This window comes from Cupressus sempervirens, chromosome 2 (genome assembly GCF_028749045.1).
Source record: "Cupressus sempervirens isolate cs-2001-9-10 chromosome 2, ASM2874904v1, whole genome shotgun sequence".
Lineage (NCBI taxonomy): Eukaryota > Viridiplantae > Streptophyta > Pinopsida > Cupressales > Cupressaceae > Cupressus > Cupressus sempervirens.
The window spans coordinates 492,141,367-492,168,649 of record NC_143119.1 but is presented as its reverse complement, the minus strand read 5'-3'; the positions used below and the strand labels follow the sequence as shown (position 1 = coordinate 492,168,649).

The following is a 27,283-nucleotide window of genomic DNA, read 5'->3' as shown; positions in this document are numbered from 1 at the left end:
GTAGAATTGGGTCCTGACAACAAAGCCTGATGAGGTACCCAAGCACAACTAAATCTCTAAAAAGAGGAGAAATAGAGAAAACCACATGGAAAAAATCGTACTCCAAAAAGAGATGGAAAATATGTTAAAAAGAAACTAGTGAAGGATTGAAGAAACCTCCAAACTAGGGAATGCCCTAGAATATAGGAACAAAAGATGATCATGAAGAACACCACTAAAGCATGTACAAGTTGTAAAGCTTTATCAAAAGTAACTGTTGACCTGAATAACCTCCAATGAAATAGAAATTGACTAGGTAGAGAAGACTATAAGATGCATCAAATCAGGAGACACAAAGGAAAATAATTGAACTCGAAGATAAGATGACATGAAACACCAAAGCCTAAAGAGTTGATCAATCGAGCATGGAAAGCTACAACCAAAGTAGGAACAAAAAGAAGCGTGTCTATATGGTAGATGATCCATCTCACCGAAATGCATAGGTACCTAACCACTACATCCACCTAATACATAGGAACACATAGTTAATACATAGCTCACTCCATCAAACCAAAGAAGTATGAGAAAACATAGAAGAACCCTCCTAATGCAAACAAGGGTGAGGTGATAGGCAACCGAAAAAGTGGGCCAAAAGAACTACATGTCAAGGAACCATGATCAAGATGCACAAAAGAGTACACATGTGTGTATAGAGGTAATCAATCTCAGACATGTCATGAGGCTAACATCAAATTTGGGCTCATCACTTGCTGATGTCAGTGCCATGTCAGCATTGCATCATCAAGCTATTTACCCTTCAATCTTTCTTTAGACCCACTTTCACATTTTTTCTCATATCTCGAGCATACATACTCCATTTTTTCAAAAATGAGATATCAAAAAAAAGATTAACCCCAAAACTCCCAAGAATCACCTGCATGCAAACATCTATCATAGAAAAATAGAAGCCAAAGCTATGGAGGCTAGAATTTCTAGATCCATAGGTGAACATTCATGATGAGAAAAAAGAGAAATTGCTATAATCAAAAGTGAATGAATTAATAATTATAAAGATAGATCATCCTTATAAAGGAGATCAAAACCCTAAAAACATCTAACCTAGGTTGCATCATAATAATTAATAAAAGAATTAATTATTAGATGCCTAAAGTTTAGCTTAAGAAAACTAGAGTTAATTAGAAAATATCTAATTACTCTAACACCCCCCCTTAAGATAAAATTAGGGAATAGCTAAAAATCCATAAACTACTATTGAAAGTAGAATTGGGTCCCGACAAACAAGGCTTGATGAGGTACCCAAGCACAACCAAATATCTGAAAAGAGGAGAAATATAGAAAACCACATGGGAAAAGCCCTACTCCAAAAAGAGATGGAAATAATGCTAAAAAGAAACTAGTGAAGGACTGAAGAAGCCTCTAAACTAGGAAATGTCCTAGAAGATAGGAACAAAAGATGATTATGAAGAACACCAGTAAAGCATGTAGGAGCTACAAAGCTCTATCAAAAGTAACTATTGATCTGAAAAACTTCCACTAAAATAGAACCTAACTAGGTAGAGAAGAATTTAATCTGTATCAAATTAGGAGGCATATAAAGATAAACAACTAAACTTGAAGGTATAGATGACATGAAACACCAAAGCCTGAAGAGTTGATCCATCAAACATGGCAGGCTACAACCAAAGTAGGAACAAAAAAAGAGTGTATATATGGTAAAAGATCCATCTCACCAAATTTTATAGGTACCCAGCCATTGCATCCACCTGGTACATAGGAACAAATATTGAATAAATAACTCACTCCATTGAACCAAGAAAGCATGAGAAATAATAGAAGAACCCCCTAATGTAGACAAGGGTGAGGTGAAAGGCAATTGGAAAAGTGGGCCAAAAGAAATGCATGTCAAGGAACCATGATCAAGATGTACAAAAGAGTACATATGTGTGTACTGAGGTGATCAATCCTAGACATGTCATGAGGCTAATGCCATGTAAGAGTCACTCACTAGACAAAGGAAGATGGCAAACAAAGGCAAAAATATCAACACCCTCATAGCATTTTAATCATGAGTAGTGCATGTACAATAAGACACAAGATATGATGAATCCTAAGAATATAATAATTTTCATGAGTGTCCTCAGGTAAAATTGCTCAAATCAGAAGAAAAAACAAGGAAAAAACTACTGAAACAAAAATACAGATGCAATATGACACATTATCTCAGTGCATTTGTAAGAATACATACAAATGATGTCTAAATGGACCATAAGAGACATAAGACTAATACAATAGATAGTACAAGTCATGACAAATCATTTGAAGCAATGAAATCGATTGTTGGACCTGAAACAACCAAGATACCCACTAGAATGCAAAAATGCAAAAGATTGAATAGAATGTGTTTGGAGAAAAATTTAGGAAAACAACCAACATCACTAGAAAGAGCTCAGAAAGACCTTTCCAACAATATAAAGAATTCCCAAATTGGAAATTGGATGCTCAAGATATGTCCCCGAACTACAAAACTATACCCCTAACATTGACAACATAAGAAACCATAAAAAACATCAAAACTAAAAACTAATTATACCACTATAATGGGCTCGGAACCATCTTTTCGACGATATCTTGTTTGTAGAAAATGGAGTCCATATGCTCAAGATTTGAGCAAAAATGTGAAGGTAGGTCCAAACAAAGCCTAAATCCAAACAAGAATATTGATGCAATGCTAACATGGCATTGACGTCAACAAGTGACAAGCCCAAATTTATCAATCAAATGGCCATCGAGGCAAAAAAATGCCTAAAAAATGACCCCTATTGAAAATATATCCAACCACTAGAAACAAGCCAGAAAACCAAGAGCCCATGCCATATTAAAAATCAGTGGCCAAGAATGTAAGCAAGTGTTTAAAAGAAACACCAAATCTACCAAAGAGTTCCATAAACCATAGCACACAACCATTTAACAAAATATTGATAGAGCCATGTGGGGGTGTATTCTGACACAAAAATCACACATTAATGTATGCAAAACACATGCATTGCATTCCAAGACACAAGAGCAAGGCACAGGTCAAGGCACCAAATGGCAAGAGAAACCCAATAAGAAACACATGCATTCAAAGCACTCCAAGTATAGTCAACAAATAATCTAATGTGATAGAGAAGTCATATAACATGAGGTATGGAGATGGAGTCTCCAAGGTCAACCCTCCATGTAGGCTTGAAAGAGTTGATAACAAAATGTCCTCCAATAAAAAAAATCGCAACGCATAGAATGACTGCTCCAAGCCCAAGAATAACACATGGAAGCTGAACATACATGTCCAAAAATGAAATGAAACCCCTCCAATAATTACATGCATGTCATAATGTACACCCAAACAAAACTACCGTATCTCAAGTAGTGGAAACTTGCCTGCAATCAATCCATAGTTATAGTTCAACATAGTCCTTCCAAACAAAAATAAGGTCACCAAGTCCATGTTGAAGGACATGTTCCTTCTGACCTATCTTGAAACTTAACTCAATGCAACCACAATCCAAGCAAACATTGGTTAGAGTGCGTAAAATGAACATGGAGGGTGAATCAACCAAAAAAGTAAGCGGATATACCAAAGGGAGAATGTGGACCCCAAAAAATGGTCACACAAAAAGGGTTCATGGTCTATATAGCTCACAAGGTAGAAGATGAAGAAGGCCAATAAGGGATGAGTAGACATAAAAAAGTAGCCCCAAACAAACATAGACTCTGAAAAAAGATAGAGGGCATGGGAGAGTGAGGAGTTTTTTTTCCCTCAAATTTCAACAACGTCCAAAAACATCTCTCTTTCTTTTTCTTTTCTTAATTCATTTTTCACATGTCAAACCTTTTGCTTGATTTTAAATAGTGTTGCAAATTTAAATGGTTCTTGAACCTTGATTGCATCTAAAACATATCTTAGTTACTTTCCTTTCCTCATTTCCATATTTATGTATGTAACTTGACTATTCCTTGAAATTTGTTAAGGTTGAAGAGGTCCTTGAGCCTCCAAATTCATCAACCACCCCCTTAGCCATTTTTTTGTACAAATTTTACCAAAATTTTCATAACTCGTTGAGTTTGTTAGAGGTTGAAGTGGTTCTCAAAGCTCCAAAAACTCCACCATCTCCACTAATGAATAAACAAAAGGCTAATTAGGATTTTTTTTTTTTTTTTGAATAAAATGCCCAACTTGAAAATAACCCAAACTATCATAGATTAGTTATTAAGGTTAAGGTGATACAATGTCACTATGAAACAATGAGATATGTTTTATATGAGATGTCAATTTAACACTAGCCTAAATTAATATCAATATTGTTGTCTTGTTTCAAAATTTATATTAATAAATGCATGATTTTGAGAAAGGAACACAAACTATCTTAGATTAGTTATTAAGGTTAAGGTGATGCAATGCCACCATGGAAAAATGAGATGTGTTTTATATGAGATGTCAATTTAACACTAGTACAAATTAATATCATATTGTTGTCTTGTTTCAAAATTTATATTATATGAAGTCCACATTTAGTTATTATTATATATATTGAAAATATATTATACTATCTAAATACTAAGGTTGACTAAATTATTTTTGATATTAATCAAAGTGTGGTGTACATTGCAAAACTACTACTTAAGGAAATCAAACAAACAATAGATTAACACTAAGCTCAATCACATAATACATAATCCAACAATTACACACAAAATATTTGACAACTCATTTAAAAATACTTCTAAGTTTTTTTAAAAGAAATCTATTGAATAATTGAAGCCTATAATTGATTGGCGCATACAATTAATAGAAACCAATTATAAATATTTCCAACAAGTTATAAATAACTTTGATAGTAGGGAATCATCAGACTTGAGCAACACATATTAATAATAGTAGATAGGTAAGAAGAATTATTATATATGTATTATGCATCTAAAGGGACAGACTACTTTTAGTATTTATATTCCTCTCCCATGTAATGATTGAAAAGGGGTAACGAAGTGAATTGCAACTACTGTCTCGCGGAAGAAACAACAACACGAAACACGAGTAAACGGCAAGCCCCGTGAAATTGTTTTCATATAGAGTGGCCAAGATTTTATTCGTTCCCGCGTCAGTCAACAAGATGAGTGGGAACGACAGAAAAACATTCCACAAAAGTCATAATTTAATAGTACATTAGCGATCCGTCCGAATTGTAACGGAATTTATATGAAAAACATCGGTTCCCAACGCCCATTGCGCCTTTTTATCTGACCGCCACAGAAGCGCATCTGGCTCCGCTTCTTACGCTCTTCTCCGTCCAACGGAAGTCTGCCGCGTGGCCAATTCTCCGTGAACTAAGTAGACTACAGTAGAGAAACACATAGCAGATACCGCGTGTACGATGAAGGGGCGAGGTCTTAAATTGGAACTGTTGGAATGAAATTGACTGGACAATTTGTGGTTCTGGTTCCGTCTCTTACAGAGTACTGGTTAGAGAAATTGTTGTTCTGCTGAGAATTTTGTTTGTTAGTGGAGAAGTTTTCTGGTTTGGTGAGGTGTAAAATGGCGGAAGATGAGGTTGCAGGAGGAGATGAGGTGAGGTCTCTGGCGCTGACACCCACGTGGTCGGTGGCTGTGGTGCTCACTGTCTTCGTCGTCGTTTCTTTGGTGGTCGAGCGCTCGATTCACCGTCTCAGCCACGTAATCTTCTCTCTAACTTCAGCTCAATTATGGTTTTGCACTGCATCTTGCTTACGCTCAAGGAGGGGCTTATCGGGCTTTGAACCCTCAAAATAGTAGAAAATTCTCGATTTAACTTATTGTTATGCTTAGATTGGGGAATTCATCTTTTTCGTCTTCTTCGTAGCGATTTAGAATAATTTGCATTTTGAAAAAGTAGTGGCAAGAGTAGTGACAAGAAAGCAGAATCTGATGGCATTAGGTAAAAGATTTTGCATTTGAAGTATAAACAGTGATAATATGCAGAGTTAAGACGTGTAATGGATGTGTATTCCGAATGCTGGGGATTGGAGGGTATTGATAATATCGAGTACAGTTATTCTCTGCGGTATTAGATGCTAATCTTTTTTGTAGTTCGGTAATACACTAAATTCCATTTGCTGTTGAGGTGGTCTCTTATTGAGCTATGATCAGTCCTTTAACATCTTTGATTCAGACGTGGCTCATTTCGAATATATGCCCTACAGCCATACTGCAAGTTCTCTTAGATCTTAGCTTAGCCTAGTTCTGCGGAGCTGGACTCTAATACTATGTTTAACTTTTCATATAATACAAAAATATTGAATTTAAGACCTCTCATTTGTTGCTGGGATGGATCAACATTGAACAATGGTAACTGGTCCGTCTATATTTTTGAACATCAAAATCTTGATCTTTTAAACTCTTGGACAATCGGTCTGCAGTGGTAAACTAATGGCCAGTTACAAAGCAATTTTCGTTTAAAATAAGAAACGTAAAGAATAAGGGTGTTCCATATTATAGCTGCATCAAAACCCATCCTTAGATTATGTTTGTATGTTTTTCATATTTTTGTTCTGTATTTATCCCAGATACTATGACTAAACAACATTTTGTGCCTTTTTTGGTGGCTTCCATGAGCAGGTCTCATTCACTACTTTTGGCTTTCGCTTAGGGTTGACCTGAAGATAGCTTTTATCTTAAATGAGCTACACTGAGGCCTAACATTTTCGTCTCTCAAATTTCATTTTTTATTGTTAAATATCTCAATTTTCCATATCCCTGGTTACTCATAAGCATTTTGGTGGTTTCCACATGGGAGGCTTCCTGTACTAGTTTGGTATGTTTCTTAAGAGTGACCTAATAATTACCTTGATCTTATATGCTTAGCCTAGCTAGCGCCTGGTATTTATTTTTGTAGCTACTTGTTTCATGGTTTCTTGATTTGAGTTACAATGTCAGCTATATATAAACTACCTTGTCAGCTGTATATAAACTACCTTGCATAGAATTGTTCTTATGACTGCAAATTCCTGTAATTGTGACATGTCCTGGCCAAGACAGCTGAATTCGTGTTTGAGACACTAGTACGCATTTCAAGGGTACAATGTAAATTGCAATTGTACTTTCTTATACTCAAGCCTGTTTGGAGTGATATTTATTTTTATTGCCAGGCATGTCTCACTGCCACATCATTTACTCATTAGGTTGCTACTAATATGCATGCCAGACATACACGCTGTTGCTAATGAACTGGTTACTAGTATAGATATATAATTTTTAGTACTAAAGTTAACCATTTATATAAAATAAAAAATACAATGCATAATGCTCAATTCTAACTTGTTATTTGTAATATTTCGAAACATATTCTTGAACCCTACCTGTAAAATTTATGGAGCAGGGGATTTTGTAATCAATGTCAAGGGGGGTCCAGTCCTTTAATGAAAGAAGCATTATTCATTTGGAAATTGTCTATGTATTGGACAACAAAGCATGCTTAAGTTCGGCTTTCAGGTCTCTCTTCTGGATGCATTGTCAGAGGTAAACTTAGAGCCATTGCTTGATCTTATATAGTTTCCATGTCACACCATTTTCAGTACAGACAAAACAAATCCCGTAGCTTACTGCAGTGTAGAACAAAAATGCTTGAGCTAAACTTTTTAGATTTTTAGACGTTGATTTCCATAATTTGATAAGGTGATGTTTTTCTAGAGATTGAGTGATTTCAATTTTAAGTCCTTGTTCATCTCAACAGCTACCTTTAAACCCATTTAACCTTTTAACAGTTTGCATCAGGATGACATAAAATAATTTGTAATCAATTCTTTGACTGTTTTCATCTCGCCATATCCCTGCATTAATTTGTATTTTTTAGGAAATAAATTTTTTAATTCATGAGTATGGAGGCATCTGATGATATTGTTTTTCTCTCTGCAAAGGACTATTAATCTCATTGTATCTGCTTTTAACGCAATCAAATGATACTGACTCCTAAGTGGTGAATTGTTGCCATTGCAGTGGCTGCATGCTACAAAGCGGAAGCCGCTCTTTCATGCATTGGAGAATATGAAATCAGGTTTTGTAATATTTTAAGGGTTAAAGCAGTCAATTTAATGTGTGTGTGTGTGTGTGTTCATCTCTTTTTATTTAACCTTTTTAATTTTAAAGCAATCTTTTCATTTAAGCTAAAAATAAGCAAAAATTAGGCTATTCCATGATTTTCTGTTGATCCTTACTGCCTGTGATGCAGAATTGATGTTACTCGGGTTTATTTCACTTATGTTGGCGGCCACTTCAAGCTTGATTTCAAGCATATGCATTCCTTCAAAGTATTATAAAAAGTTTTCTCCTTGTGGTGATGAAAATACTGAGACCAGTTCTCCAGAGGGTGAGAAGAAGCTCAAGGAAGGTGTTAGGAAGCTCTTAGGGTTGATTCATGCAGGCAGCTCATCCAGAAGGTTCCTCTCAAGCGAAGGTGCAAAAAATACCTGCAAAGCTGTAAGGCTCTAAAATTCCCATCTATTGTTTTACTGATCCTTTAAGTAATGAAAAATTTAAGATTTTTTATTGGGATTTAATGGCTTAAAGATGGTCAATAAATAATCTAAGACAAACTAATAGAAAAACCTGTTATAGGAATTTTTACATCCAGTAGAATTATGTACTTTACAGGATAGTTTATATATATGATTTTGATAGATGGGTCTATGACATAATTTGAAATGGAAATGGAAACCTCTTGTTATCCAAAGAAAATCTTTTAAGTGAACTTTTGGCAGAGTTTAAGGACAATATTTGAATCTGAAGGCTTCTGAGAAAACGAATCTCCATCCCTTCTGGAAACTAGCCTGTAGTATTTGGTAAGTCTCTAAAAGCAGTGTCTTAACAAATCATTTTTCTCATTAGACACTTCCTTAAACTAAAATAAATCACAAAAAGTTGCCAAAGATCACTTTGGAAATTATCTATAACAGGATTCAGGGTGAACCTGCAAATTAGTCCAGTGTCTTGAATTAAAATTGGGTAGTTAAATCAACTTACAACTAATCTTAAGCAAGAGCCTACAACACAATGGTAACTTGTGAGCTTCTTATATGAGAGGTCTTGGTTCTCGAACTTAACACTTAATAATAATTAATTTCAATAAATAATAATAAGTAATCAAGGTTCCGGCCCATTACCTATACAAATAAAAAATAGAACTTACAAGTAATCTTCTTACATAAATGAATTATGCTTCCATTGTGTTCTAGAGGGAGCTTTCAGAAAAAAGGTAAGTTTTTTTTTTCTCGACTGTGAATCATCAAGTCTTTCAAGTCAAATAGAATTGACTGGTCTCTATTGTGAAAATTTTTCATTCTTCCCGCAAGTTCCAAGGAAGACAATGTTCCTAACCATATTTTGGAAGCAAAATCAGATTCTACCAGGTCTTTTAAAATATATATTAGGAATCATTATTTCATAGTGACTGATTTTCCCTGTAATCTGATCATTTGTTTAACTTTGGTTCATATTGCAGGAGTATGAACCTTTTGTTTCATTTGAAGGGTTGGAGCAACTTCATCGCTTTATATTTGTGATGGCAATCACACATGTTTTTTATAGCTGCTTAACCATGCTGCTGGCAATTGTCAAGGTCAGTGTTTGTGATGGAAGAACCCTTTACCCATATGCATTCTTTAGAATTTAAATGTAAACATGAAAGGAAGCAATGTTTTGCATTGAGTGTAACCAACTGGTAGCATGCAGGTGAATTATTAGTGATTTCGTCTTTATAAACAGTTGCATCTCTTGGTTGAGTTTATTAACAATACAGTACATTTACAGAGAATTTTCATCCAGAACCACTAGTATATCACATTCATACCCCAAATCATATATATAATAGAAGAAATGGGTTCATTTAACAATTCATTTAGTGGATTTGAAATTTGCAATAGGCTTATTTTTCATCTTCTCCTATTGTGCCTGGCATTTCCTGATAATTATTATTTTTCAACAAGTTTCAGCTTAGTTTTTGGGTCATTAACTCAATTCCCCACTTTTCCACCTCTATTCTAGATTGGAATGGTTATTTAAGATTAAGACATGAAAGTACGGAGGGCTGTTAAGGAGGGGAATGTGATGAAAGTCCATCTTCACTTATATTTTAGGTCTGTATAACTTTGTACTTTTGAACTTTCTACATTGTACCATAGCTTGTAGGAGTAGGGGTTTTAAGCACATTTTTCATTGATTTCAAGTTGAGAATCATATAAGGGTATTGTTATATATGTGAATGTATATATTCAAGAAGTTGATCTCCCAGTCCTTGCAAGTCCTCTTGATCAATTTTTTGGAGTTTTGACAATATAGTTGCTGGTTCTGGTACTGAATTGGATAGTATGGGTTCTGGTAGGTGTTGTGACCAATAGTCACATCATCGCCCAAGCCTGGGGCCCCTTTCTATTTTCGCCAGCTGTTTCCTTATTTTATAAAGTGCATAAAATCTCCCACTTCAGAAAAATCCCGCCTTTCATGGGTCGCAGTTTTCAGGAAATGAAGAAATATTGTGATCAAGGAAAAATCCCTCATTCCTTTAAAATCCTGACGCGAAAATCGTGGAGCGCAAATCCAAGGAAGTCAAGGAAAAAACGAAATCCCTCATTCCTTGAAAATCCCAACGCGAAAATTGTGGAGCACAATCTTAGTGAGGCATGGGAATAATATCATTGAAGCAATGGATATCCAATGAAGCCAGAATAGTGGAAAATTTTGAAGCTTGCAGGTCAAATCGGGGTGATCATGAGTACCGACTGAAGATTTTTGAAAGACGTCAAACAATCCCTACCTATCATTGCTTTGGAGTCGGTGTTTGAAGTCTCCACTCTTGTCAACAACACACTCACCTCTACTGTGCTACCTCAGATAAAGGTGTCCTCCAAGTATGGAGGAGTCATGCTGTGGGCTAAGTACAATGACGAGCAAACCGGTTATAGCTCAGGATTAAAGCTTCTGTCTGATCAACTTTGTTTCAGTTCCCACACCAAATAGTAATGAGGCGACTCATCACACAATATTTTCAGTTAGTATATCAATGGCTTCTTCTTTTGCTTCCCAGATTGAATATGTGTTGAGCCTGCATCTTTGCTTAAACAATGCTAGTCCAGCGCGAAGGTGGACTTGATTGTGTGGCAGACTTTTTAGAGGATAATCTATATTGTAGTCTGCCCAAAGTTAAATGCATTTCTAACACAAAGAGCTGCCATTGCTACTCTATACATGTTTATTATGGTGAATGGAAGGTTCAGAAGGAGGCGGAAGAGAAAAACTTGATCCTTATACACACGATTACTCTGTTTTGGGATTCAGGATTCCCGAAAATCATGGAGCGTAGGTCAGCGGAACCAAGGGAATGGTCAACTAATGAAAATCTCCAATAATTTTAAAATTGCATATTCCTCATTCCTTGAAAAAGCCGATCCCTAAAATTTCGGAGCACAATCGTGAGGAAATGAAACAATGTTTTGATGAAAGAATTTATCCTTCATTCCATAGAAACCTCGTTCTTGCATTCAGAAAAAGCCCGACTCCCACAATCATGGAGTGCAAATCCAAGGAAGTCACGGATAAATAAAAATTCTCCACTCCTTCAAAATCCCGACCCGCAAATCATGGAAAAGATCGCTTTGGACTACGGAATGCAGTTGTGGCAGAGAAATATTATCATTGAAGCAATAGACATCCAATAAAAAGCCGGAATATTGAAAATTTTGAGGAAAAATCCAAACTTTAAAGCAAGAGAGTGAAATTTCTTATGAAGTGAAAATTGGATTCAGAGGAGAAAAGCGAAAAAATAATTTTTCTTTCAGAAAAGTTTTTTGGATTTACATTTAAAAAATTAAATATTAGTTTTACTAATATTTAATTTGATTTCTTTTGAATAATAATCCAAAAAATAAAAATGGAGAAAAAGTTGCAAAAGAATTTGATTTTTTTTTAATTTAAAAATGGAAGTTAATTGAATATTGATTTTTTAAAAATTGATATTTAATTAATAAAACTAAAAAAATCAAAATAGAAGAGTACTTAGCTTCATCATGAAGCTAAGAGCATAAAAAATAGCAACTTTTTGAATCAAACAACAAAAAGTAACAAGTGGCACAAAAAATGGAAACCTTAATGGTTAAGTAAAGCAGCTGCCTAATTTTAGTCTGCAGCTTTAAAGGCATCTTTTTTGAAGGATGATTTATATAAGAAACCCTTTCATTCATTTAGGCTCACACAGAAATTTGAAGAGCAAATCAAGAATAGGAGTAAGATTTGAGGAGTTCAAGGGAACAGATTTTTTGAGAAATTTTTTGAAATTGTTGAGGAACTTTCTAGGAATTCATGATAGAAGATTTTGAATCCCATCAGAAAGGAATTTTCTTTGCAGTGAGTTGTGCGGAAGAGTTTAAAAAGTGAATCTTGAAAGGAGTATGGAAATTTTGGCGAAAATCCAAAATCTTTGTCTTATGGACAAGTTGTATCCGTTGTTTTTAAATACTTTCCTTGCATAGTCTTATGTATGTACATTTTCTATTTTGCAGGAAAGGAAAATGACAGAGCCCAGGGGAACAGGAGAAACGCGAGGACAACTGATAAAGAATGAAAGGAGAGGATTCTATCCTAAATCCAAAATTGTGTCAAAGTGGGCAGAAATCGGAGATACAAGCCTCGACGGCCTTGATTTGAAAGATTTCAACCGGAGAATGCTCGGATACAATGACCATCGACCGACACACCTAGCCACAAGAATTGTGAGAAGTGGAATTTTTGCTGCAGTTGCTTTCCCTTCTTCTTTTCAGCATCCAGAATTGATCGTGGAATGTACTAAGCACTACAGTCCTAGAGACAGAACCATCCGGGATTCTGAACGAAATATTCTGGCAGATTTTTCTCCGGCATCCATTTCTGAAGCATTTGGAATTCCTTCAAATCCAAGGATGGTCACAAAAACACAAGAGCAAGCACTGAGAATCTATACATCTGGAATCAATTTTTGTGAAGAAATAATCGACAAAAAATGGTTGAAAAAGAATAGATCGCATCATTCCAAGATTCCTAAAGAAATAGTATGGCTTGACTTGTAGAAGGAATATAGTGATATGGTCATGATGTTGAGTCGCATATTTGGCATGCCTTATTCTTATAGGTTTGAATCTTGGATGTGGTATTTTGTTGAGCAAGTAATGGAGGAAGGCGACAGACTAGATTGGGCCGGGCTCATAAGTGATAATCTAAATGAACAGTTGATGAATGTAGAACATACAAGGAAATTTTACATGAGCTCCTATGTCATCTACATGCTAGCACGGAGGACAAATTATGATGGACTACAATGCAAAGGACCAATTGGAAGCGGAAGCCAACACCTCAAAGTCCATGAATGTTACCCGCAGTTGCATTTGTATTCAAAGGAGGATTACATGAAGGTTAATGATATATTTTCCATGCGAATAGTAAGAACACTGCAAAAGAGGCTACATATAAGAATGTCAATAGGTGCAATGAAATTGATCGAGGAATATGGCGCTTGGTTCATTCAGTTTCCTACCTTTTCATATATCCGAGTTCAAGGATTCTCCACAGAACCATACAAACTTCCCAGGTATCCAACGGACAAGATGGTCTTGTTAGAGCTTACTCGACAACTTACAACCTATGACAAGATTCAGAAAGGGAAGAAGAAGTTGGGATTGCAGTTTCCAATCTCCATAGGAGAAGGGAAAACTGAAGTATGCCCATGTCTAAAAGCTGCAGAGAAATCATTAGATGAGCTCCACTTCTTCCGCCTTCCGCTTTATCCAAAGAGGAATGATTTTGATCCTTACAACAAGATCTCATTAGTAGGAGGATCAAAGTACCAACACAAAGTTCACCTTGAAGACTTTTGGGCAAATGCAGCAGATGAGAACGAGATTAGAAAAAGATTGCATTCAAGACTACCATTGAACATTATTAGAACATGCAACATATTCAAGGTTCTTGATCAAATGGGGGAGGACCCAAACATGATGCGAAAAGGATTCAATCCAGAAATGATAGCTCAACCATTTGATTGGAAGAAGAAAGAAATTACAAATCTTGAAGCCCTTTCAAAACCAGTCTTAGATTTTACAAAGTGGTGGATCGAGCGTAAGCTTGAAAAATTAGTCACACCAGCAAATGGATTCACATATAGGTTGCTTGGCCATAGACCACTTAGGGATGAAAGATCAAGACAAATATTTGAAGGGACTATTGAAGAAAGGGGAACTCCATCCGAAGATGTAGGAACCAAGAAAGGGAAGGAGGTACCTCGAGAAAAGCGCCCTAGGATTGAGGAAGTCATCCGAGAACCTCAAAATAAGAAGCAGAAACATGGAGATGCCCCCTCTTCTCCGAGTCGAACTCCAAGTGTCCAAGAGATAGAAACTTTTGAAAGGTAGGATGTAGGGACAAGTATAAGGAGATTCGAGCAAGAAGAGAATTTGGATAGGCTAACTCATGATAGGTTGAGTATAAATGCTTATGAAAAATCCATGCAAGAAAGAGGGAGAGATCAAGATATTGCTACGGAAGAAAGTCTTGCTACGATCTTAGAGCGAGAAATGATTAATGATGGAGATGGTCCACTAGAGGAAGAAACTCCAAGAGTAGCAATACATCTTCCAAGTATTGAGGCTATAGTTCCTGAGGTTACGATGGATAGTCCAGGAGGTGAAGAGGAGATTGATGTTCGAGCAGTCCAAAGGAAAGAACAATTGGTAATTCCAGGGGACCAAAGTATACCCATTCCAGAATGGTTGAGACAACGAATTCATTTGCGTCAACAAAGGGAGGTTGATCCAGCAATTGAATTACAGGAAATTTTGGACCGATCAAACCGATCAGAAGAACAAGGGAAAGCAAAAAGATATACTAAATTCATCAGAGGAGAATCAGGATCCAGAATCTTACAGATTGCGACTCCCACAGTTGACAAAGGGAAAAATCAGATTGCTCTAGATGAATACCATGTTACAGAAGTAAATCTTGGTCGGGCCTCCCGAGAGCAAATATTAGAAGAATTTGATGACTCCACACAGGCTTTGAAGGATAGGTTGAAGAAAGTAGAAGAAGGGTATGAAAAGCAGAAAAGAGAAATTCGGGCCTTATGTCAGTACATCAATAACTTGCCTCATCCAGTAAGAGAGGAAGGTCCATCATTTGTCCCTCCAATAGGTGTTTCCAGTGAAGTGGTAGGTGATATTGACAGAATCAAGTGGATTGCTCAGGGTGCAAAGATTTGGATCGAAGGAATTCAGGAGGTAGCCTTCAAACATGCAGAAGAGTTAGTGCAAGTGCACAATAGGGCATTGGCTGCAATCTCTAGGATCCAGTGCATGAAGGAATCATGGGTGGATGAGCATATTTACCAAGAAGAGGTGATTGCCGACATTCAGAGTCTGATGGATACCCCAAAGCAAGAATTAATTGATGGTCGAGTTATTAGCGAGGGGGATGTCTATGATTTTATTCGATGGTACGGTGCAGTGATCATGGCTAAGGAAATGTTTGAGAGCTTTGCCAGGGAATCTAGTCGATGGAAGAAGATTGTTGATAACATCAAGCAAGGAATATCAAATGCGGTTGCATCTTTGTTATCACAGAGATTGTTGGAAGAAGAAATGACAACTGATAATCTGAAAGTCAAGTTAGAGGAATTCTTTCAGCTAAACGTATATGGAAGAGATGATTTTGAGAACTTCTCCATCTTCTCAAATACAATGCACACTACTAAGGACTTGATACCAGATTGGGATGAAAGCTTGGGAAAAGCAGAAAGAGCAATTGCAGTTCTGGAATTCAAGCAAGAATCTGCACCAAGCATCAGTACAGAGGAGTTGGAAACAGTATTAGATCGATTTCGATCTTTCAGGCGAAAGAATCAAGGATAGATGCATTAAATGCATAGTGGGCATTTATTACCCACTATAGTAGTGGATTCCTTGTGGCATTAATGTAGATTCGTTTCCATTGCCCTAACCCTAATTAGGGTTGATGTGGCAAGATCTTGGCCATCCGGGCCACCGTTGTAATCGAGGACCTATATAAAGGCCTTATTTCTCATTTGTAAGGGGAAGATTTTTATGAGATTGTTGCTATGAGTTACTGAGATAATAAAGTTTTCATTGGAATTTGGTGAATACTTGACGTGTCTTAGTGCTTGCTTGTTCTCCTAAAATTTCTTCAAGTAGATTAAGTTTAGCATAGTCAATGTGTGGTGATTACAATGGAGAATATGATGGTGTATTGATGAATTCCTTTGGTTCATACTTTTGACGTTTTAGTGATTCTAATTCGTTGTGTAAAGTTAGCCTGAACCTCTTTCATGCATATGCTCAACTTCTATCATTTGTATACATTGTTCTTTATGATGGTGTATGCGGTGATATGAAAATTTTTGGCATAACCCTTGAAGATTGCACTGGTTCATGCTTAGTTGTAGTATAACTTGGCGAAGCTGAATTCAGTAAATTGAGGAATTTGTCCACTAGAATACTATTTGTTGTTATCACTACCCTTAGGATTAGAATAGAATTCTTGAACCCCATCCTATTTAATTTTTGCATATTCTGTGAAAAATTCAAAAAAAGCGCTTCATTGCAAAAACCTTAAGATAACTCCCACATCCAGTATGGCTTGAAATGAATATGAATAAACACGTAAGGTCCCTTGTGATCATCAGCAAATCACATTAACCACCGATCTTATCCACAGTCAAGACCTGGCATTAAAGGAACCTTGAAGTCATTGTATGATCTTCTAGCAATTTTAGCATACACAAGACTTTATTCAAGAGAGGATAAGATATTTCGGTATTTTGTTCTACTATTTGGTGAGTCATAAAACACACATCAATAGTAGGCGATGTTCCAAATCAGACAGATATAATATTATTAAAGTCCTTACAATCAGAAAATTAGAAAAAGAGGGAGAAGTAAAATATTTTGCATCCAAATAAGCAATATTAAACAATTATCTATGCGACTTTAGGACAAAAATGATAATTAAAGTCACTAACTAATGCTTGGCATCCATATGAGAACTAAATGAACTAAAAGGCAGTATTGTATTAATGTTGTTGGGGATTGATGAAGTATGTGTTGAAGCCCCAAAAATGTGTATCATTTTTGTAGCTATCCCACCCTAAGAAAGTGTCCTAGTCTCCGAGTTTTCAATTTTTCTAATGTTATTAGCTGTTTGCCTTTGCATTGTTCCCATGTCATGTTCTAATGTCAACTTGTCAAAGTTTTTTCTCGGTTTTCCCTGTGGCTATGGTTTTTATTGATTTATTTCTTATTTTCTTGAACGCCATGGTCTTATTAGATTGGTCATCTTATGTTTGGAGGCTAACATCTGTTCAAATTATTTTAATGAGCACATGTTTTAAGTTTAGCATCTAAATGTTTTTCATAGCCCCACAAGAGTCAAGTCATACTAGCACATAAGTGTTGAAATGAAATGAAAGGGTTTTAATGATGTCCACAAAGGCTACCGGTCTAAGGGACTGAAAGGCCTGTTAAGCAGCTTGCTGTAATTTCTCCAGGTTGTTCCTTTTGTTGTGGATTTGTATTAGGAAGCTAGCTGTCTTGTGTAATCTTACCTTCTCGAAGAGTTCCTTCATGTTGTTCACCTATAGGCTATCCTTGAACTGGCTGCGAATATCTTTGTGTTGGGTGGATATTTTGCAACCAACAGTTTTGGGTAAAAATCCAGTCGCAAAATAGGATGACCAGCCACAGCGTGTGAGACAGAGTCTCTCCTACCTTAAAGGGAAGGCTCCCCCTTCTCACCGTTCCTTGGATCAACTCTAGGTAAGCAAGAAGTTGAGAGATTTTATAAACAGGGTGTTACTAATATCCTTTCTTCTTAACTTTCAAGAAAAGATCCACTTACTTGTAGAGCGAATAATGGGCGAGGTGAATCTCTAATTACACTTTTGTCAAGAGCTAGAAACAGTGATACCGATAAACTTTAACTAACTCAAAGGTCAGCCAAAATGTACCAGTTTGGCTCTAAGTCCGGTTGTACTTCTATATGGAAAAACTTTACAATTAGGGCACAAAGACTCCTAAAAGTAAGAATAACTTAACTATTTTGCGAATTAAGAAGGAAGTATAAGCTACAGACAAAGCTTCTAGCTATATACTTCCACAACCTCTCCAAGTCAAAGCTTCGGCTCTAATTGCTTCTTAAATCACTATGCTCTTTTATTGAACACACAATAATAACATGAATCAAGACAATAGGCACAAATTACAATCAAAGCTTCTATTTTGCTCTATCACAATTGTTCTCAGTCAAAGCTTTGAATCCAATTGCTTCTTTTATTCACTTTTCTCCCAAATTTGTACTACACAATCAAAGTTATGCTTGCACAAATGTGGCAAAGTTTTTTTGCATATAACAAAAGATGATTTTTACAATGAGGGGGCACTCTCTTATATAGGCATAGGAGTTGAGAAAAAGGTGGAGGAAAAAGTGGGAGCAACTCAACCAACTTTGACCTAGTCTAACTAGAAGAGAAAATATAGGGTTATATGCAATTGCACATGCAACTCACAGTACATCTTTTTTCATACACATGTAACTCACATTACATGTAATTACACATGTAAGTCGTATTACATTCTCTTCAATTACAAACATGAAAGAAGAAGAAAGAAGACGGAAGAGAGTTGAAACAATTCTGAAGGGCCTTGTACTTGACAACGCAATCCCGGATGATCACAGGATTGGGAGTTCCTATATTTTGTACCGCTGCATTCACCATGATAACCATGGTGTTGCATCTTTCTGTAACCGTTAACTTTGATGAATTGTCCGTTGTCATGTAGAAACTTGATGTGATCCAGCTTTTCTCGTTCAAGTTGTTGTGAATTCTCCTTTGTAGATTGGCACATTCTGGATTCTCTTTGAAAACCTTCTTTATGATGTCCAGATGTAAACTCGAAATAACTTTCCATCAGTGTCTTTAACCTTTTTTTTTTTTTTGCTATAAAGTGCTTGATGCATGGAAATGCGTGCAAATGGGGATTGCTGATTTTCAAAATGTGACTTGGGCTTTCAAGATGCCCTTGCACGGAAAATGGATTACATATAAATGCAACATGTAACGAAAGGTGGAGGCTGAAATGAGATGCAAGTGCGAGTGAAAGATACACTTTACATGTATATGCGGATGAAGGTTAAGATGGAAAGCATGAAAAGATGCGGAAACATGTATTTGCTCATGGAGCTGCGAATGCATATGGAGAGGCGAAAATGAACTTTATAGACGCCTTTGAGGAAAAGTAAGGTCAAATTACATGGGAAAACATGCACATGACATCTTTTTGACTTTTCAAAAAGTGACTTATAATCAAAATCGGACCTTTTAGATGCAATTACACTTAAGACATTACATGGGAAAACATGCACATGACATCTTTTTGACTTTTCAAAAAGTGACTTATAATCAAAATCGGACCTTTTAGATGCAATTACACGTAAGACATTTCGTGTAATCGTGTCATACGAATGGAAGCGAAAGGTGAGATGGGTGAAAACGGAAGTGGAAAATGGGATTACATGCATATGTGGATGATGAATGGGATGAAAAACATGTAATCGCATTTCATTGAGTGAGAGATGAAGTGTTGTGACATGGAAATGGAAAGTGGAGTGAAGTGAAACGTGCTCAAGTTCCTAGGAAAGAACTTGCAATTTCTTCCAAATGGAGAAAAACTGAAATGCAAACAAGTGAAACACAAAAACAAGCACAAAATAAACACATGCCTTTGGCAAAAGACTCAAACATGTCAACAAGGAAGCCACTTCAACATGCAAATTCGAATTTGGAGTGTGGGAAAATTTCAAAAGTGTGTAAATGAGAGTTTTCATCCTTTTTAAAGGCAAAATGTACTTTTCATAACATATATATGGATAAATGACAATCATCAAGCAATAATATGCATAGAAATAGCAAGATAAACACAAATTAAATAACAAGAAAGAAAAAGCCCACTTACATAAAGATTAAGTGCCAAAAATGAAGGAGAAAGAGCCAAAATAGCAAATTTTATAGACTTAAGACCAATTCTCCCTTGAATCTGGGTTTTCAAACAACTTTTTGACTTTTTCTGCACTTGCATGTAATGGACTTTCAATGGTCGAATTTGACATGAGAAAGCCAAAAATGTGGTCTCTAAAGACAATATCATGCATTTAAAACTCAAAAACAATCCCTCTTAATCAAAGGTATGGGTTGGAAATGCATTTTTTTGAGTTTTTTGAACAAAAATATGACTCTTTTATGCAAGAATCTGGGCCGTTTTTGCAAAAACGTGCCCAAAAAAAAATGTTTTTGAGTCATTTTTGACTTGTGAATGCAAAAACGACTTTCCCAAATGCATATACATGGATCAAAATGCAAAAAAGTGGTTTCAAAACACATAAAAATGGATTAAAACCCCAATTTTCGGGGCATTTTAAGCAAAAACGTGATTCATTATGGAAGTTTCAAAAACGTTTTTGAGGCAAATGAATCCATTTTAGAAGCAAGGAAACTCTTTGTCATGCAAAAACATTTCAAATGGAACAAATCCCATGCAAATCCATTGAGTAAAACTCAAGTTATGAACAAAAATGAAGGAATTTGGAGTTTTTCTTCAAAAACGTGCCCTAGATTTGGACTCCCAAAAATGATTTTCAGCTCATTAAACTCATTTTTTATGAAAGCAAAATGATTACCACTCCAAAACGATTTGAATGCAAGTGTTTTCATCCAAATCCATGGAAAAACATCTCTAGTTATGATCAAAATCGGAGGTTTTTGTAGCAAGAACATATTTTCTTCACAAAATAGGACATTTTTATGATCATTACATATTTTAAAACATGTTGGAAGGCAAAATTGGACCTTTTAGAGTCCATTGCATGTTTTAAAATATGTCTTTAGACATAATATCACTTTTTGAAGCTTATTGCATATTTTAAAATGTGTAAGACTCCAAAATCAGACCTTTTGGAGTCACATATTTTACAAATGTGTCTCACCTTTTTGATGCATAAGCACAAAAACTCAACTTTTCATGTCATTGCATCAAACAGGTCCACTTTTACAATCGTTTGATATAATGGCATGAAAAAGGTCCTCAAAGTGAGTTTTTATATGCAATAGCATAAAAAGTTTCCACTTTTCATAGTTTTTTACATACATATGCATATAAAAAGTCCACTTTAAGGCTTTTAAGTTATGTATTTCACTTATTTTTATAAAAATGTCATCAATATGGGTCAAAAAGAACATTTATGCATCATATTAATCAATATAATTCATAAACATTAAGTTAAAGTGACATTTATATAAGTATTTGATTTAAAAAAAAAAAATTTAAAAAGTAACTATATAGTTCTATAGTCACTTTAAGTGAAAAATTAAAAAATAACTCAATTTTAAAATTATAACATAAAGTGCACTATGGTCACTTTAAGTTATAAATTTAAATGAAAAGTAACTTCAAAACATAACAAAAGTCAGTAAATGTTATATTTTTGAAAAATTGAATGTCAAAATGAAAATATAACATCATTTTTTTAAAATTCGTGTTGTTGCACCTAAAATGTCCACTTTTGAGGCACTAAAATGACCATATCTTTTGACTGACAACTCCGATTGACTTCTAGGTTAGACCGAATCGAAAGGGAAAATGAAAGGCATGACATGAGCAAATCCAAAGGACCAAAAACAAGCAAACGCAAACTCAAAAGCAAAGAAAGGACTGTGAAGGCTTCAAAAATCAAGCAAAGGCTCGACAAAAAGCAAAACGAAAAAGACTTGACGAAGGCCTTCAGTAAAATGATACATTATATCAATTGATACTGATTGGTTGATCAATACTAACCAATTAAATAACGAACTAAACTTAGAGAAATGCGAAACTAAGCTTGAAAAAATTTCGTACTGTTACCTACATTTTGTCACCACAAAATGTAGGACAACACTTTGTATGCAGCACAATCTTTGACAAACTGACATTCCGTTTCCACCACTCTCTTGCTGCAAAAATTATAGATTTTTTCTTCCCACCCTTCTTTAGGAACCTTCCATCTACTAGTTTGACATCATAAATGATGAGAGCTGGTCCTTAACTAAGCAATTAAAATTTTGGCTTTTCCTTTAATTGCAAATCCTAAATTTTCTTTATCCCCGTGTTCCCAAATGTGATTAAATTCTTATGTAATAGGCTTTTTTCCTACCTATCAGATTTGTCTACATGGCAGTTATGAATTTTTGTAACTCCCATTTCTTTATCCTCTATATTGGTGTTTGGATACTCTTAAGGGTTAAGGTTCCATTTGTTCAATCACTTGCTATTTTGTTTTTTTCTGTGTTTTTTCTTCTACATTCTAGCTCCTCCTCAGCCACCAATTTACGACAGCTGTGTTTATCCATATTTTCCACTTTTTTAAATAGCTTAGCAATCGGATAATTGTTGAGGCCTCAACTAGAGACATTCCTGCCTCCGCCAAAAGGATCTCGTAAGGAATCGTTGACTTGACCTTGAGGTTAGTAGTAATGAGATGTTTTTGTATTCTTTCTATTTGCCGCCATTTATGATTTGATACTCTGCTCCCCTAAACATCACACCCAAAAAGAATAACCTAAACCACCAAAATACCGAAGAGGGTCTTCCTAGTTTTCCAATCCTATAGCTCCACTTTCTTGCATCTGTTTCAAAGAAGGTATGAGGCCTTCCATCCCCTGGTATTCTTTTTGATTTGTATGTCTCCCAACTTAGTCTATAATGGAAGTCAATTCCAAGAAATTTGTACTCCACACTTTCTAACGAGCTGCCCTCAAATATGAAAATGTGTTGTTGCTTTTTCTTTTCTTAAAGAAAATTTCATGACTTTAGTCTTAGCAATATTGACTTCCATCCCTACCTCTGAGCAAAAGGTCTCTATATTTTTTCAAATGCTTTCTCAAATCTTGCATAGTTTTTGCAATAAGGATAATTTCATCAGCATGAAGAAGCAATTTTATCACATGACCTGCCAGTTGCATGCCTTCTTCATTAGCCTTATTTGGCCACTCTTCTACCTTATCAATGTAGAGGCTGAATAGAGTGGGGAAAAAGGGCACCCTTGCTTGACCCCAATGTCACTCCCAAAACATTTAGACATGCCCTCTTTAGTTCTGATTTTTGCTTGAGCCCATTCATACAACTATTAAACAACAACCCTGTATGCTTTAAGGACTTCCAATTCCCCCCTTCTGTGCCAAAGTTTAGCCCTAGGGGTATTGTCAAAAGATTTCTTAAAATCAACAAAGCAGCAAAAGGCCTCATCTCCCTGTTTTTCCCACACAGTTTCAATGAGATACCTTAGAGCGATGAATTGGTCAATGGTGCACTGTTTTGGTAATCAGCCTGACCTTTTGCTCTTTTCTCCTCATTTTTTGTGCAACTGCTGATTCTATGTTCTAACATACTCCCAAAGAGTTTGCCTTAAAGAAGTTTCACCATTATGGTGCAGTAATTGGAGGGGTTTTTGATGTCCCTACCCCTGTGCAGGGGAATAAACATTCTAGTAGTCCAATCAATAGAGAAGCAGCTTTGTGTGACCCTATTAAAAATGTTCTTGATTTGTGGGGTCAAGAGATCTACCCCCACTCAAAAAATTCTGCTTGTAGCCCATCAATATCATGAGCTTTTCCACTTGCAAGCCTACTTATACCCACCTTAATGTCCTAAATAGAAAATAACTCTGCTTCCTCATTTGGCCTCTCATATAAGAGCTTTGCATAATCCAACTGTTGAGTATCTGTAATATTGTTTCTACTTGTTTTCTAACCTGATGTAACTCTTTCCAAAAACCCTTAGGATTGTGTTTTCCTAATGGATTAATTCTTTTGTTTGTGCAATCACATAATTATCTTTTTGAATTTTTATCATTGCTTGTATTCCTTTATGTTTTCTTTTCTTTCTTTTCTCCCTTTAAGAGCTCTCTTTGCAACCTTGCATTCTTCATCATACCATAGATTAGCTAGAAAGGTATTTGAAATGCCCCTTGTTGGTCTTTATTTCTTACGTCCTTTTCAGGTGTTGTGAACTAGGGCGATCAACATACTACTATTTAAGTGCTCATTCTCTCCATTGTTATCCTTGGAATTGTTGTTGTAACTGATTAATTGGATATGTTGATCAAGAGCAAAGCAAAATATCTCTCTATTCTCACAATTCATGAGGATTTTACTCAGATTATGATCTTTTGTGCTAACAGTTTGGGTCTTTTCACTTTCAAACCCTCTTGCTCTAATGTCATATTTAGTAAATAAAGGCATGTGATCAAAGTTTAATTCCATACGACATCTTTCGATCCCAAAATCCACTAATTTGGGAATCGCCGAGTGAGAGCATATCACATAATCCACTACGCTTTGTCCATTGTACATTTTACAAGTGATTCCATTTGATCTTGGCCAATACTTCATGCCAATGCAAATAACCAGCCTGCGAAGGCCACATAGCCCCAACAACTTTGCTCCAAAGTGTGACACACATCCCTTCTCCTCTTGATAAATACTGAAATTATCTTCACATTTCTTTAGCCACAAGGGGTTACTGTCTTCTATTAAGTCACTTCCCACCTGAATAGACTGGTTACCTATTGTCCTAGCATTGAAATTCCTATTAAGATCATGTTTCCCATAGAACTAAGAGCTGAAATATCGTTCTTCAATGTTGTAAACTGGTCTTCATTATCTAGAATTCTTTTCTTGTAAAACTTTGGGCTTTTAGGCACAAAATAAACATGCAGCCAGCCATGCGATCTCCTCACTGTCCTCAATTTTCAGCCATATAAATTGTATATTTGGGTCTTCTCTCTCTACTTTTACATTTTTGCTCCAAGTTTCTTTTATTAGTATTGTGATCCCACCATGACCTTTACCTATTTCTATCTTTTCATTCCAAATAGAAATTTTGTTGCATCCTTCAAATTTTGGAATTGTACATCCTTCGTGTTCATGTGTTTCTATGAGACAAATAATGTCTTGTCCCTTGGCTATGGGCCCCAACCCCAGTCCTCTTCTCCATGGATATCACCTACAATTCCAACTTACCTAATTTAGATCCTCTTGTGGGGCTCCAAATTCCTATTTCTGTGTTGCTGGTGTATCAATGACCTGTGTTTTACCATTTTTCAGCCATGCCCATTTACCTACAACTCTTGCTGATTTTACTTTCTCCCATTCTTTTCTCATCTCCTCTTGCTGAATAATTGTGAAATCATCATCTAAATATATCCGAGTATCCCTAAGTGACCCCCTATTCTTCAAAATCACATTCTTGTCATCTATGTTGCCTAGAGTAATCCTCGTATGTATGTCTTTCCCTGCCAATCCTTTTTGCTTGTCTTATATCCCTTGTCCGATTCATTTTCTTACAATCCCTATAGTCCTTTAATCCTTTAATAATGACATTTACTGCTTTCTCCTATTTGTCCTTTTCCTCTTAAATTTGTTTTTAAATTTTCTTTTCAATTATTTCTTTTTGTTCTAGTGGTTCATTTACCACTTGGGCCCAAGATTTGGCCTCTTTTATTTACTCCTTTAATTTGTTTTCTCCCAATACCATATTTGCTAGTGCTGATTGAACCTCCTCTATTTGTGTTGTAGTCGCTGATTTTTTTGGTTCAGGACAGGCTCTCTTTCTTACTTTCTCGTAGACTATATCCTATTGATGCTGATTAATTCTTGCCGAACTCTCTCAATCTCATTTTGTAGACTTAATACCTTCTTTTTCATCCATTTGTTTTCTCTTTCAAGTTCCCAACTAGATACTACAACTTTCGACAACTTTCAAGTCTCTTTTCATGTCCATAAGGTCATTTACATATAGCTCTGATGACCAAAGCAAAGGGAGGAAGAGGGGTTTTACGACACTTGTAGGAACCCCCCCTTACTTGCATCTTTGCCCGTTACTTTTTCTACCACATCATCTCTAATTCCTTCTTGAACTGATTGGTCATTTGCTGCATCTATTGTATCTATTGTAGGATCCTTTGGGGCACTTAAAGATATGTTTTTATTTGTTCTAGGAAGAACCATGATAAGATTTTTTTTTCTGCAATTGTTTCTTCTTTTGAGCTTGTTTCCGTTTTAGGTACCCAAATATTGCTTTCCATTCATGAAAATAAACTTAGTGTTTATGTTGCATGTTTTCCCTTGTTAAACTTCTTGTAAGATGGATTGTCATTCCAAACTAAACCATAGTTCTGCTTTTTCTTGATGAAGATTATATGGTGTCCTTTGTGCCAGCCCTAGGTTGCTTAGGTGAGGGTTTTGACCCAAACTATAACCATAAATATACCATTGAGCCCTTGTAATGGAATGGCTTAGCCCCAAACTTAGAATGTTCTCTGTGGTTCTAGAGGAGTCTAGAGGAGCTAGAGACCCAAGAAGCCCAAAACCCCAGAATGTCTCTATCCCCACATCTCAGCTTGTTGCCCAAAATAACCCCAGTTTAGAAGTTTGAAATGTCTTGTTAAAACCCCCACTTTGTAGTTTCCAGTTTGAGTTTGAGATTTGCAAATGCTGGTTAAAAAGAAGTTTAAAATATTTAAAATTTGCAAGAGACAAAAGGAAGGAGATAAGATGGTAGGGTTGACTTGTTCCCTTTATCGCTGTTCTGAGACTTTGATGTTGCTCGTGCTTTGAAGCCTTGCTCGTTATCAATGCTTCTAATCTTACAAAAAAATAAACCTATTCCTTGGTGGGGTCGACTTGTTCCATGTTATCGTTGCTTGCCTTTGTGTTCAAATAAACTCTTGTTCAGTTCAAAAAGCCCTCATGCTTGCTAACGATATATGCCCTCTATTTCCTTGTTGCAAGGCTGCAACTTGATAGAGTTTGATGACGTGTTCGTCGTGCCTCTACAACAATTAAGATGGTAAATGGTTAGTGGTTGTGAGCACGCGAGTGGGTTCTTGGCGGTCGTGACTTGAATAGATGCTTGAGGAATTTAACTCACAAACCAACGACAATGTGCTACATGCCACAACTTTGGACCAACTAATGAAAGAAGTGAAAAATAATGCTCGCATGTCCATAGTAGTTGTATGATGTGGCTAAATTGGCTTGCGGGGTTACAACTAGGCAGTTTGAGGTAACAACCAATGCTTGTTGCATCCCCGCACCGGTTTGAGGTTAGGGTAGTTGCATGTTGTGAGCATGTGAGGAGAATAACTGTTGAGGAAGAA

The 27,283-nt window shown here is 36.0% G+C and overlaps 1 protein-coding gene across 2 annotated transcripts in view; it reads left to right on the top strand.

The window, feature by feature from the left end:
• Positions 1-5,209: 5,209 nt before the first annotated feature.
• The window catches only part of LOC149573160 (MLO-like protein 11), a 57,100-nt gene continuing 35,026 nt past the window's right edge, over positions 5,210-27,283 (top strand). The window contains exons 1-4 of one of the 2 annotated variants that reach the window (XM_089814334.1): positions 5,210-5,710; positions 8,009-8,066; positions 8,241-8,488; positions 9,510-9,626. In XM_089814334.1, the coding sequence (XP_089670460.1) occupies positions 5,573-5,710; positions 8,009-8,066; positions 8,241-8,488; positions 9,510-9,626 (561 nt within the window). In that variant the 5' untranslated portion in view covers positions 5,210-5,572. The remainder of the gene's footprint in view (positions 5,711-8,008; positions 8,067-8,240; positions 8,489-9,509; positions 9,627-27,283) is intronic. The other variant, XM_089814335.1, reaches the window with a different exon arrangement.